This window comes from Pseudophryne corroboree, chromosome 6 (assembly GCF_028390025.1).
Source record: "Pseudophryne corroboree isolate aPseCor3 chromosome 6, aPseCor3.hap2, whole genome shotgun sequence".
In the NCBI taxonomy this organism is placed as follows: Eukaryota; Metazoa; Chordata; class Amphibia; order Anura; family Myobatrachidae; genus Pseudophryne; species Pseudophryne corroboree.
Window position 1 is genome coordinate 263,256,147 of NC_086449.1, and position 14,609 is coordinate 263,270,755.

General features: G+C 50.6%; 1 protein-coding gene across 1 annotated transcript in view; it reads left to right on the top strand.

The window, feature by feature from the left end:
* Positions 1–10,169: 10,169 nt before the first annotated feature.
* Positions 10,170–14,609, top strand: part of C6H15orf40 (chromosome 6 C15orf40 homolog) — a 71,421-nt gene continuing 66,981 nt past the window's right edge. The window contains exon 1 of the mRNA XM_063925970.1: positions 10,170–10,451. Coding sequence (XP_063782040.1) covers positions 10,341–10,451 — 111 coding nt within the window. The 5' untranslated portion in view covers positions 10,170–10,340. The remainder of the gene's footprint in view (positions 10,452–14,609) is intronic.

Sequence of the window (14,609 nt, forward strand, 5' to 3'; positions counted from 1 at the left end):
GTTCAACCGCCATGCCGTCAAACGCAGCCGCGGTAAGTCTTGGAACAGACAGGGTCCTTGCTGGAGCAGGTCCCTTCTTAGAGGTAGAGGCCACGGATCCTCCGTGAGCATCTCTTGAAGTTCCGGTTACCAAGTCCTTCTTGGCCAATCCGGAGCCACGAATATAGTGCTTACTCCTCTCCATCTTATAATTCTCAGTACCTTGGGTATGAGAGGCAGAGGAGAGAACACATACACTGACTGGTACACCCACTGTGTTACCAGAGCGTCTACAGCTATTGCCTGAGGGTCCCTTGACCTGGCGCAATACTTGTCGAGTTTTATAAACATGTGGAAGACTTCTGGGTGAAGTCCCCACTCTCCCGGGTGGGGGTCGTGTCTGCTGAGGAAGTCTGCTTCCCAGTTGTCCACTCCCGGAATGAATACTGCTGACAGTGCTATCCCATGATTTTCCGCCCAGCGAAGAATCCTTGCAGCTTACTGCCTTGCCCTCCTGCCTCTTGTGTCACCCTGTCTGTTTACGTGGGTGACTGCCGTGATGTTGTCCGAATGGATCAACTCCGGGTGACCTTGAAGCAGAGGTCTTGCTGAGCTTAGAGCATTGTAAATGGCCCTTAGCTTCAGGATATTTATGTGAAGTGATGTCTCCAGGCTTGACCATAAGCTCTGGAAATTCCTTCCCTGTGTGACTGCTCCCCAGCCTCGCAGGCTGGCATCCGTGGTCACCAGGACCCAGTCCTGAATGTCGAATCTGCGGCCCTCTAGAAGATGAGCACTCTGCAACCACCACAGGAGAGACACCCTTGTGCTTGGTGACAGGGTTATCCGCTGATGCATCTGAAGATGCGACCCGGACCATTTGTCCAGCAGGTCCCACTAGAAAGTTCTTGCGTGGAATCTGCCGAATGGAAATTGCTTCGTAGGAAGCCACCATTTTTCCCAGAACCCTTTCATTGATGTACTGAGACTTGGCTCAGTTATAGGAGGTTCTCGACTAGCTCGGATAACTCCCTGACTTTCTCCTCCGGGAGAAACACCTTTTTCTGGACTGTGTCCAGGATCATCCCTAGGAACAGAAGACGAGTCGTCGGAATCAGCTGCGATTTTGGAATATTGAGAATCCAATCGTGCTGCCGCAACACTACCTGAGATAGTGCTACACCGACCTCCAACTGTTCCCTGGATCTTACCCTTATCAGGGAATCGTCCAAGTAAGGGATAACTAAAATTCCCTTCCTTCGAAAGAGTATCATCATTTCGTCCATTACCTTGGTAAAGACCCGGGGTGCCGTGGACCATCCATACGGCAGCGTCTGAAACTGATAGTGACAGTTCTGTACCACAAACCTGAGGTACCCTTGGTGAGAAGGGTAAATTGGGACATGAAGGTAAGCATCCTTGATGTCCCGAGACATCATGTAGTCCCGTTCTTCCAGGTTCGCAATCACTGCTCTGAGTGACTCAATCTTGAATTTGAACCTCCGTATGTAAGTGTTCAAGATTTTAGATTTAGAATCGGTCTCACCGAGCCGTCCGGCTTCGGTACCACAACAGTGTGGAATAATACCCCGTTCCCTGTTGCAGGAGGGGTACCTTGATTATCACCTGCTGGAAATACAGCTTGTGAATGGCTTCCAAAACTGCCTCCCTGTCAGAGGGAGACATCGGTAAAGCCGACTTTAGGAAACGGCGAGGGGGAGACGTCTCGAATTCCAATTTGTACCCCTGAGATATCACCTGAAGGATCCAGGGGTCTAATTGCGAGTGAGCCCACTGCGCGCTGAAATTCATTGAGACGGGCCCCCACCGTGCCTGATTCTGCTTGTAAAGCCCCAGCGTCATACTGAGGGCTTGGCAGAGGCGGGAGAGGGCTTCTGTTCCTGGGAACTGGCTGATTTCTGCAGCCTATTTCCTCTCCCTCTGTCACGGGGCAGAAATGAGGAACCTTTTGCCCGCTTGCCCACGAAAGGACTGCGCCTGATAATACGGCGTCTTCTTATGTTGAGAGGCGACCTGGGGTACAAACGTGGATTTCCCAGCTGTTGCCGTGGCCACCAGGTCTGAAAGACCGACCCCAAATAACTCCTCCCCTTAATAAGGCAATACTTCCAAATGCCGTTTGGAATCCGCATCACCTGACCACTGTCGTGTCCATAACCCTCTACTGGCAGAAATGGACAACGCACTTAGACTTGATGCCAGTCGGCAAATATTCCGCTGTGCATCACGCATATATAGAAATGCATCTTTTAAATGCTCTATAGTCAATAATATACTGTCCCTATTTAGGGTATCAATATTTTCAGTCAGGGAATCCGACCACGCCAACCCAGCACTGCACATCCAGGCTGAGGCGATTGCTGGTCGCAGTATAACACCAGTATGTGTGTAAATACATTTTAGGATACCCTCCTGCTTTCTATCAGCAGGATCCTTAAGGGCGGCCATCTCAGGAGAGGGTAGAGCCCTTGTTCTTACAAGCGTGTGAGCGCTTTATCCACCCTAGGGGGTGTTTCCCAACGCACCCTAACCTCTGGCGGGAAAGGATATAATGCCAATAACATTTTAGAAATTATCAGTTGTTATCGGGGGAAACCCACGCATCATCACACACCTCATTTAATTTCTCAGATTCAGGAAAACTACAGGTAGTTTTTCCTCACCGAACATAATACCCCTTTTTGGTGGTACTCGTATTATCAGAAATGTGTAAAACATTTTTCGTTGCCTCAATCATGTAACGTGTGGCCCTACTGGAAGTCACATTTGTCTCTTCACCGTCGACACTGGAGTCAGTATCCGTGTCGGCGTCTATATCTGCCATCTGAGGTAACGGGCGCTTTAGAGCCCCTGACGGCCTATGAGACGTCTGGACAGGCACAAGCTGAATAGCCGGCTGTCTCATGTCAACCACTGTCTTTTATACAGAGCTGACACTGTCACATAATTCCTTCCAACAGTTCATCCACTCAGGTGTCGACCCCCTAGGGGGTGACATCACTATTACAGGCAATCTGCTCCGTCTCCACATCATTTTTCTCCTCATACATGTCGACACAAACGTACCGACACACAGCACACACACAGGGAATGCTCTGATAGAGGACAGGACCACACTAGCCCTTTGGGGAGACAGAGGGAGAGTTTGCCAGCACACACCAGAGCGCTATATATATACAGGGATAACCTTATATAAGTGTTTTTCCCCTTATAGCTGCTGTATTGTTTATACTGCGCCTAATTAGTGCCCCCCTCTCTTTTTTTAACCCTTTCTGTAGTGTAGTGACTGCAGGGGAGAGCCAGGGAGCTTCCCTCCAACGGAGCTGTGAGGGAAAATGGCGCCAGTGTGCTGAGGAGATAGGCTCCGCCCCCTTCTCGGCGGCCTTATCTCCCGTTTTTCTGTGTATTCTGGCAGGGGTTAAATGCATCCATATAGCCCAGGAGCTATATGTGATGTATTTTTCGCCATCTAAGGTGTTTTTATTGCGTCTCAGGGCGCCCCCCCCCAGCGCCCTGCACCCTCAGTGACCGGAGTGTGAAGTGTGCTGAGAGCAATGGCGCACAGCTGCGGTGCTGTGCGCTACCTTATTGAAGACAGGACGTCTTCTGCCGCCGATTTCCCGGACCTCTTCTGTCTTCTGGCTCTGTAAGGGGGCCGGCGGCGCGGCTCTGGGACCCATCCATGGCTGGGCCTGTGATCGTCCCTCTGGAGCTAATGTCCAGTAGCCTAAGAAGTCCAATCCACTCTGCACGCAGGTGAGTTCGCTTCTTCTCCCCTTAGTCCCTCAGTGCAGTGAACCTGTTGCCAGCAGGACTCACTGAAAATAAAAAACCTATACTTAAACTTTTTCACTAAGCAGCTCAGGAGAGCCACCTAGTGTGCACCCTTCTCGTTCGGGCACAAAAATCTAACTGAGGCTTGGAGGAGGGTCATAGGGGGAGGAGCCAGTGCACACCAGGTAGTCCTAAAGCTTTTACTTTTGTGCCCAGTCTCCTGCGGAGCCGCTATTCCCCATGGTCCTTACGGAGTCCCCAGCATCCACTAGGACGTCAGAGAAAAATAGGTGGGTTTTCAGTGCCCGTTTGAAGCTTTGCAAGGTCGGGGAGAGTCTAATGGAGCGGGGGAGCGCGTTCCACTGAAGGGAACTGCAGCACGGGCAAAATCCTGAACTCGTGCATGTGAAGCAGTGACCAAGGCAGAGGACAGCCGACCGTAGAGGGCGGGAGGGAGTATGAAGGGAGAGGAGGTTGGAGATGTAGGGTGCAGTGGAATTAGAGATGGCCTTGTATGTGAGGGTGAGGAGTTTGAAGAGGATTCTGTAGGGGAATGGGAGCCAGTGTAGATTTTGTCGAAGGGGAGTGGCGGGAGAGGAAGATGAGCCTAGCTGCGGAGTTGAGGACAGATTGGAGGGGAGCGAAGTGGGAGCAAGTGAGGCCAGTGAGGAGAACATTGCAGTAGTCGAGTCGTGAGATGACCAGTGAGTGGATGATAAGTTTAGTTGCACTCTGGGAGAGAAATGGCCTGATGCGAGCAATGGTTGCGTAGCTGGAAACAACAAGATTGCGCCAGACCTTGGATATAGGGTGCAAAGGAGAGGAAGGAGTCAAGAGTGATGCCCAGGCAGCGGAGTTGGGGAACAGGGGAGATGATAGTGTTGTCAACAGTGATAGAGAAATTTGTAGGGGGTGTTGCTCTGGCAGGGGGAAAGATAATGAGTTCAGTTTTGTCCATGTTCAGCTTCAGAGAGCGCTCAGAGAGGCAGCTGGAGACCTGAGAGAGGACAGAGGGGGACAGATCAGGAGAGGAGAGGTAGAGTAGTGTGTCATCAGCATAGAGGTGGTATTGAAGGCCAAAGGAGTTAACAAGCGCACCCAAGGAAGAGGTGTACAGGGAGAACAGAAGGGGGCCTAGGACAGAACCCTGAGGGACACCAACAGGAAGGATGGAAGGGTGTGAGGTGGTTCCGGAGGCAGACACAGAGAAGGAGCGGTTAGTGAGGTATGAGGTAAACCAGTCAAGGACGGTGCTAGAGAGGCCAACGTTTTGGAGTGTGCGGAGGAGGAGAGGGTGATCCACAGTGTCAAAGGCAGCAGAGAGGTCCAGAAGGATGAGCAAAGAGAGGTGGCCCTTGGATTTGGCCGAAAGCAGGTCATTGGAGACTTTCACCAGGGCAGTCTCGGTGGAGTGGAGTGGGTGAAAGCCAGATTGTAGTGGATCAAGGATGGAGTGGTCAGAGAGGTAGCTTGTGAGACGGCTGTAGACCAGTCGTTCAAGTAGTTTGGAGGCGAAAGGGAGAAGAGAGATGGGGCGGTAGCTAGTGAGGGATGAAGGGTCGAGGTTGGTTTTTTTGAGAATAGGGGACACCAGAGCATGTTTGAATGGTGACGGAAAGATGCCAGTAGAGAGCGATAGGTTAAAGAGGTGAGCAAGGTGGGAGCAGGCAGTGGGGGGTGGGGGGGGAGGGAGCGGAGAAGAAGGGAGGGGGTCCAAGGGGCAGGTTTAGGGGGGGGGGTGGAGGATAAGATGAGGGAGTGGACTTCCTTGTCTGAAATGGGACGGATGCAGGACAGGGTGGGATAGATGGATGGGAGGAATGGTGGGAGCAGGAGAGGGGTGACAGGAGATGTAATTTTGAATATCCTCAATTTTGGAGAAGAAGGAGGCAAAGTCAGTGGCAGTGAGGGAGGAGGGGAGGGAAGGAGGAGGGGGCGAAGGAGAGTGTTGAAAGTTTCAAAGAGTTGGCGTGGACTGGAGGACTGAGAAGAGATGAGTGCTTGGAAAAAGGATTGCTTGGCGAGAGAAAGAGCAAAGCTATAGGAGGAGAGGATAAACTTGAAATGGAGGAAGTCCGCCAGAGAGTGGGATCTCCTCCAGGAGCGTTCTGCGCAGCATGAACATTTTTGTAGGAATCGTGTAAGTTTGGTGTGCCAGGGTTGGGGTTTGGAGCAGCGGAAGGGGACAGAGGAGAGGGGGGCCACAGAGTCGAAAGCAGCGGTAAGGTAAGGGTTATAGAAGGAGGCTGCCTGGTTGGGACAAGTTATAGTGGAAAGAGGAGAGGAAGGTTTCGAGGGAGGACAGGATAGCGGGGTTGAGAGACCTGATATTGCGTCTGGTGATCGTGGATCTGGGCGTGGAGCGGAGAGGGGAAGATGAGAGGGTGAAAGAAAGCAGATGGTGGTCAGAGAGAGGGAAGGAAGAGTTAGAGAAATCAGAGAGATCACATCGGTGGGTGAAGACAAGGTCGAGGGAGTGGCCAAGATTGTGAGTAAGGGTGGAGGACCATTTAGAAAGTCCAAAGGAGGTGGAAAGGGCAAGTCTCAGGCGCAGGGAGAAACACCTTTTTCTTTAAACATGACAGGGCACTGTCTAAAATGGGGGGTGACTCCCACCTTTTTCTGTCCTCTGCAGGGAAAAGGGTAAGCTGCCTGAATTCTTTTGGGAATCTGAAATTTCTTTTCGGGTTAAACCAGACTCCCTCAAAGAGACTGTTCAGCTCATGATGTGGAGGGAAAGTTACATTACTTCTTTACTAAAGTAAGCCTTCTCCTGTGGTAAAGGAGGGAGCTCCATAACTTCTAACACCTCCTTTATAGCAACAAACATGTTTTGAATGTTTTTCGCTAACTTTGGATCTATTCCCCTGGAATCACTAGTGTCGACACAGGAATCAGAGTCCGTGTCGGTATCAGTTTGCCTGTGCAAATGTTTATGTGACCCAGAGGGGTCCCCTGTGGATAAAAGGCAGAACTATTAAAAATCACATCTTCAACAGATTATTTTCAGTTTCTGCATGAGACGCAGACTTATCCAATCTCTTACTGATATGATTCACACTATCGCGTAAATCTTTCACCCAGTCAGGCTCTTGGTGTGACGGCAGCGCCACCACATTACAACTCTGTGTCCCTAAAATGGCTTCCCACAGGGGAAGAGCTCCCTGCTTCAGACATGTCACACACGTTCACAATCACAACACAGACACTCCGGGGCTTATAGGGGACAAACCCACAGTAAAATCTGTCAGAGGGACACAGAAAGGAATTGCCAGTCCACAACTCAGCGCCTAAAGAAAAAATCCCTTTGTCGTGTACTTTGTACACAGAGACTTTCCGCTTTATATATATTGCCAATAATAGGTTATAGTACCACAATACACACTTTCCCCCCATTTTTGCACCCTGATACTAAAATCAGAAGTTGAGAGGAGGATCAGCGTTTCTTCCCCTGCTTTTTGCTGGAAGAAAATGGCGCTGAGCAGTGTGCTGGCTGCCTGAGGAAGAAGCCCCACCCCCTGCAATGGCACGTTTTTCCTCAGCTATTGAAGTAGATATTTATACTGGCGGGGGTGTAGGACTGTGCCAGAGCATCATATGCCACCTTTTGCCAGTGAGAGTAGGTTTCATGCTGACCAGGGCGCCCCGCCCCCGCGCCCTGCTGTGCACTGTGTAATGGATAGCATGTTCGTGCAGCGTTCCCGCTCGCTGCGCGGTACCTTGAGCCGTCACGATGACCGGAGAGCCCTCTCTGCAGACCTCCGGTAATACTACTCACCAGTCTTCTGACTTCTGGCTCTGTTAGGGGAGTGACGGCATGCTGTGGAGTGAGCGCATAGCCGCAGCTAGTGTTCAGTACCCTTCAGGAGCTAATGGTGTCCTGTCAGCAGAAGCAGAGCCATGAAACTCCTTAGGAAGTTGGTTCCTGCTTCTTCCCCCTAAGTCCCACGAAGCAGGGAGACTATTGCCAGCAGCCTCCCTGAAAAAAAACCCCCCAACATAAAGTCTTTTAGTGAAACTCAGTAGAGCTCCACTAGAGTGCGACCAGTCTGCCTGAGCACATTTTCTAAACTGAGGTCTGGAGGAGGGGCATAGAGGGAGGAGCCAGTTCACACTCTGAAAAAGTCTTAAAGTGCTCATGGCTCCTGCGGAACCGTCTATACCCCCCATGGTACTGAAGTGAACCCCAGCATCCTCTGGGACGTATGAGAAAATATAGAATGGAGTGGGTGTAATATAGAAAGAACAATGAGAAGGGGTGTGTAGTAAAAGCAGAGACAGTGAAAACCGTTTTTTTGGTAAATAATGGAAGGAACGGAAAGGCTGAGAATGTTACACAGTGGTTGTAGAGAGTATAAATGAGGTGCAGAAAGCAATGTGTGAGAGCAGTATGGCTATTACTTAATCAGGCAGGGAGGTCAGTGTCCAGACTGCAGGCGTTGGTGGTACTGGATTAGGTTACTCTCTGTAGGCTGTTGATTGCAGGTGGGGAAGATAGTCTGCTGTCCCTCTGTTCCTCTCCTGTTTATCTCCGATTATCTCCAAAAGTCATATCTTCATACCTAACACTAACATACTTTACAGCTAAGATGCTGTGCAGCCAGAGGCTTTCAGCCAAATATGTACTGATTAAATATAACTGCACACATTGGGGGTTATTCCGAGTTGATCGTAGCTGTGCTAAATTTAGCACAGCTACGATCATTCACACTGACATGCGGGGGGACACCCAGCACAGGGCTAGTCCACCCTGCATGTCAGTGCTTGCCCCCCCCGCTGAAGTGCAAAGGCATCGCACAGTGGCGATGCCTTTGCACTTCAAGAGTAGCTCCCGGCCTGCGCAGCTTTAGCGTGCTGACCGGGAACTACTCATCGCTCCCCGGCCCGCAGCGGCTGCGTGTGACGTCACGCAACCGCTGCGGCCCGACCCCCATTCGGTCCGGCCACGCCTGCGTTGGTAGGACCGGTCCCACAAAACCGCCCCCTCCCGCCCAGCGATCGCCTCTGCTTGTCAATCAGGCAGAGGAGATCGTATCCCTGCTACGGCCTACGGACGTTTGGCATGCGCCGGCACACTGCGGCGCCGGCGCATGCGCAGTAGGGACCCGTTCGCTCTGCTGCGACAAAAAGCAGCGAGCGAACGGGTCAGAATGACCCCCATTGATACAGCCTTGATTGCTAACAGCACCCACCCTCTGAAACCCCACCCACAACAAAAGGTAAGCTATAGATGTGAATAACATACCAGTACATCCCCCACTAGCACACAATGAATTCCTACTATAGTAGGGCTAGGAATAACTATTACTAAAGTAGCAGGTTACCTATCACAATTCAAAAAAGCATGAAAGTTGCATAATCGGCACGGAGTGCAGCGTTATTATGGTTCGGCTTTAGATGACGATAAACGGGGAATTAGCTCAGTGGACTCCCTGGACGCCTATTGCAAACACGGTAATCTCTCTCCACCAGAAAAAATCTATTACCCGGAGCTTGGCAAGGAGCTCCTTTACCGCTGGCCGTCACCTGGTCCGCTATCCCGAGCACTACTTTCGTGCTGCCGATCCTCCAGCTCCAGCACTCTTCAATATAAGCGTCTCCATCTTCGTAAAAGTGACCAAATCCACCTACTGCCGTTGACGCGTTTCTACCCGGTATGGGTCTTTGTCAAGGCATTGGTGGGTTTGATCTGGTCACTAATACCCCTTTCACACTGCCAATGCCGGATCCCACCCGGGAATTGGAAACGGGTCCTTCCCCGGGTGGGATCCGGCATTGGCCGCTGCTACGGGCTTCCCCGACCCAGCAATATGCCGGGCGGGTTGCCATAGCAGCGGGGGGCGGAGCTGCCGGCGGGGTTGGAGGCGGCGCTGGGAGATGAGATCATCTCCGCGCCGCCTCTCCCTGCTGTAGTAAACGGGTCCCGGGACGCATTGAACCGGGAGCCCGTTTACGCAGCCACTGACCCGGTATTCAACCCGGGTGTAACATTGCTTTAGTCCCGGGTTAAAATTGCCGGCTCAGGTGACCCGCGATTTCGGCTATGCCCCTTTCACACCGCACTCTGACCCGTATCGACCCGGCAATATGCCAGGTTGATACCGCGTTATTTATGCGTTGTGAAAGGGGTATCATTTATACCACTTCCTGGGAGACCGATATGTTACTTCCCTACTTTTATTATACACATTCCTGGGTGTTTTAAAGATATATTCACAATCCCAAATTCCTGATAATCATTATTACCTCTTGCAGCTCTTCAACATTAAAAGTATCTATCCATAAGTCTATAATGAAGTCACTGTAAAGAGGTTCATAAATGCTCCGTGAGTAGTATTGTGAATTTTAAAACTATAGAGCTAATAATTCGCCTATTACCCACGTCTCCTCCTGCTGCTGCTGCTGCTGCTGCGAGACCTGTAAGAATGAGAGGGTGAAGTAGTGCAGCAATAGCAGACGTAACTCGGGCCTAGCACGGGGCCGGGCCGGGGACTTTCCCACGATGCACAGGCGGCTGTGAGGCGGTACCCTCCGTTGACTACGGCACTTGGCCCGGTGCTGGACCCATGCTCACCCGTTCCATTTGCCGCACGTTTTCCAACTGTGTGACCGCACTGTCCCGGGCTGCAACAGGCCCAGGCCCAACAGTGATGCCGCCACGGAAGAACAGCAAGGAGGTGAATGCTGCTGCAGTTCCCGCACTGCGCTATATAGAATAGATAATGAAACATTATACCAGACTCGTGTGAGATCCATAGGAGCGCGGGGGTGCAATATCTTTATTACATGATTTTATAGTAAATATCAAAAAAGAAAAAAAGACTGTATTTTGGGGTCATTCCTAGTAAGTTTGTCCAGAGCCTATTAATTATGTCCAAAAATTCTCTATTAATATTAAAATGTAACTTTTATTGTTAATTAGTTAAAAGAAAAATAACATGAAGGGTTACAATTACAGACATGGACACACACATATATTAATTAACCAAAAACCCGCTAATAAGCCGGGTATGATAATGACATTATAGTACAGAAATTTGTATTATCACCATATTACAGAGTCTCATTATTGATCAGCCAAAAAGTCAATAAGGTACTAATATTATATATATATATATATATATATATATATATATATATATATATACACACACTAGCAACAACTTTATTATCTCTGGATAAATATACATTTTGAGCATTATTGAAACATTTTAGGTTTTAACCATATAATATATAATTTTCTCTTACGTCCTAGAGGATGCTGGGGACTCCAAAAGGACCATGGGGGTATAGACGGGATCCCCAGGAGCTTGGGCACACTGAAAAGACTTAATCTGGGTGTGAACTGGCTCCTCCCTCTATGCCCCTCCTCCAGACCTCAGTTAGACTTTGTGCCCAGGACTGACTGGACACTCACAGGGGAGCTCTCCTGAGTTTCTCTGGAAAATACTTTTTGTTTTTATTTTCAGGGAGACCTGCTGGCTACAGGCTCCCTGCAGCGTGGGAGTGAGGGGAGAGAAGTCAGACCTACTTCTTAGTTAAGGGCTCTGCTTCTCGGCTACTGGACACCATTAGCTCCAGAGGGTTCGATCACTTGGTGCGCCTAGCTGCTTGTTCCCGGAGCCACGCCGTCACCCCCTCACAGAAGCCCGAAGAAAGAAGTCGGGTGAGTATGAGAAGATCAGAAGACTTCAGGACGGCAGAAGACTTCAGTAACGGAAGGTACAGCACAGCGGTAACGCTGTGCTCCATGCTCCCACACACATCACCAACGGTAGTTACAGGGTGCAGGGCGCTGGGAGGGGGCGCCCTGGGCAGCATGTTACTGAGGTCGGGGACCGGCAGAAGGCTTTCGATGCCTCGGCACCGTTTCATAAACCCCCGCCGGCATCTTTTTCATTTTTAAATTTGGCGGGCCGAAGCGCGCCGGGAAGGGGGCGGAGCTTCGTTCCGCGGCTCACAGGCGCCATCTTCTCCTTCAACACGCGGCTGAAGGAGACGCTGCCGGGATCTCCACATTCCTCTCACAAGTAACGGGGAGATATTCAGAAGGGGGGGGGCCGCAGTGTGGTGCTTCTTATCATTATAAATTAAGCAGCGCTGGGTACATATATCTTTTGTCGGGATATATGGGCGCTGGGGTGTGAGCTGGCATACTCCCTCTGTGTCCTCTATCTGGGCTTCATTGTGGGTCTGTCACCTAGCTGGGACGTTCTGTGTGTATCTGTGTGTCGGTACTACGTGTCGGCATGTCTGAGGCTGAATGTTATTCACCACAGGAGGTTATTGGGGGAGCGGATGCGGGGCTAGATTTGGGACTGTCGACGCAGCCAACACCTGATTTACTCGCATTGCTCAGTACGATAAATTCGAATGTAGCTTCTTTATCAAAGAGGTTGGATAAGTCTGAGTCACAGACACAGGTGTGGAAAAAGTCCATGGAAGAGGCTTTGCCTCAGGTACAGACCCCATCTGGGTCGCAAAAGCGGCCATTTACTCAAGTGGTAGATACGGATACCGACATGGACTCTGATTCCGAGGTCGATTTCACTGAGGCTGCTTTACATCCACGATTAGTTAAGAGTATTCAGTACATGATTGTGGCTATAAAACATGTTTTACACATTTCTGATGAACCTGCGGTACAGGAAAAAACCTGAGGTGGAGTTTCCCCCCTCTCATGAAATGAATACTCTTTGTGAAAAGGCTTGGGAGTCGCCGGATAAGAGGTGGCAGATTCCCAAGAGGATTTACATGGCATATCCGTTCCCCTCTGATGACAGGGAAAAATGGGAGGCATCTCCAAATGTTGACAAAGCTCTATCTCGCTTGTCTAAGAAAGTGGCGCTTCCGTCTCCTGACACGGCAGCTCTCAAAGATTCGACGGATCGCAAGCTGGAGACGTCTCTGAAGTTCATTTTCGCTAATTCGGGTGCATTGCTCAGACCTGCTGTGGCGTCGGTATGGGTGAGTAGTGCTATTGCTAAATGGGCTGAGAATTTAGCTAATGATATGGATACCCTTGATAAAGATAATGTTCTTTTGACTCTTGGTTATATCAAGGACGCTGCAGATTACCTGAAGGATGCGGCGAGGGATGTCGATATCAGTCAGGAAGGCGTTGTGGATCCATCAATGGAATGCTGATGCCGACTCCAAGAGGGCTGTGGAAGCGTTACCCTTCAAAGGTACTGTCTTGTTTGGGGACGGCTTGGCTGACCTGGTCTTAACCGCGACTGCGGGTAAGTCCTCTTTTCTTCCTTATGTTCCCACACAACAGAAAAAGGCACCACATCAGCAGATGCAGTCCTTTCGTCACAATAAATACGGGCGTGGAAAAGGTTCGTCCTTCCTCGCTTCAAAAGGTAGAGGAAGGGGAAGGGAACCACCTGCAGTGTCAGGCGCCCAGGACCAAAAGTCCTCCCCTGCTTCTACCAAGTCCACCGCATGACGCTGGGGCTTCCCTGGGGGAGTCCGGACCGGTGGGGGTCCCTCTACAAATATTCAGTCAGGTCTGGATTCAATCAGAATCTGGGTCCTAGAGATTGTGTCTCAGGGATACAAGCTGGAGTTTCAGGAGATACCCCCTCACCGGTTCTTCATTTCGGCGTTACCAGTAGCTCTTCCGGACAGGGAGGTGGTGCTGGCAGCGATACAAAAACTGTGTCTACAGAGGGTCATTGTTCCCGTTCCCTCGTCCCAACGGGGGGAGGGGTTCTACTCAAGCCTCTTTGTTGTGCTGAAACCGGACGGTTCGGTCAGACCAATTCTAAATCTAAAATCCCTCAATCCATACTTGAAAGTTTTCAAGTTCAAGGTGGAATCTCTTCAAGCGGTAATTGCCAGCCTGGAAGGGGGGGATTTTATGGCGTCAGTCGATATAAAGGATGCCTACTTACATGTCCCGATATGTCCTTCACATCAGGCCTTCCTCAGGTTTGCGATACAGGATTCTCATTACCAATTTCAGACGTTGCCGTTTGGGCTTTCCACGGCTCCGGGGTTTTTACCAAAGTCATGGCGGAAATGATGGTTCTCCTTCGCAAACAAGGGGTTACAATTATCCCGTACTTGGACGATCTCCTGATAAAGGCGAGGTCCAAGGAACGGTTGCTGAGAAGTGTAAATTTGTCACTGTCGGTTCTGCGACAGCACGGTTGGGTACTCAATTTGCCAAAATCTCAGTTGATTCCGACCACTCGGCTCCCTTTTCTGGGCATGATTCTGGACACGGATTTACAGAAAGTATTTCTTCCAGAAGAAAAAGCTCTGGAACTGCAGACGATGGTTAGGGAACTTCTGAGGCCGACGAGTGTGTCGATCCATCACTGTACTCGGGTTCTGGGGAAAATGGTTGCGGCGTACGAAGCCATTCCATTTGGCAGGTTTCATGCCCGGGTGTTTCAGTGGGACTTGCTGAGCAAATGGTCCGGGTCTCACCTGCACATGCACCGGAAGATAAGTCTATCTCCCAGAGCCAGAATTTCTCTCCTGTGGTGTCTACAAAGTCCTCACCTCCTAGGAGGACGCCGGTTCGGTATCCAGGATTGGGTACTTCTGACAACAGATGCAAGTCTCCTGGGCTGGGGCGCAGGCACCCAAGGAAGGAACTTCCAGGGGAAATGGTCGCTCCAGGAAGCTTGTCTCCACATAAATGTTCTCGAGTTAAGAGCCATTTACAACGGCCTGCTGCAAGCAAGAAGCCTTCTTCAGGGTCGACCTGTCCTGGTACAGTCAGACAACATCACAGCGGTGGCACATATAAACCGTCAAGGCGGAACAAGGAGCAGAGCGGCAATGGCGGAGGCCACAAGAATCCTTCGCTGGGCGGAACA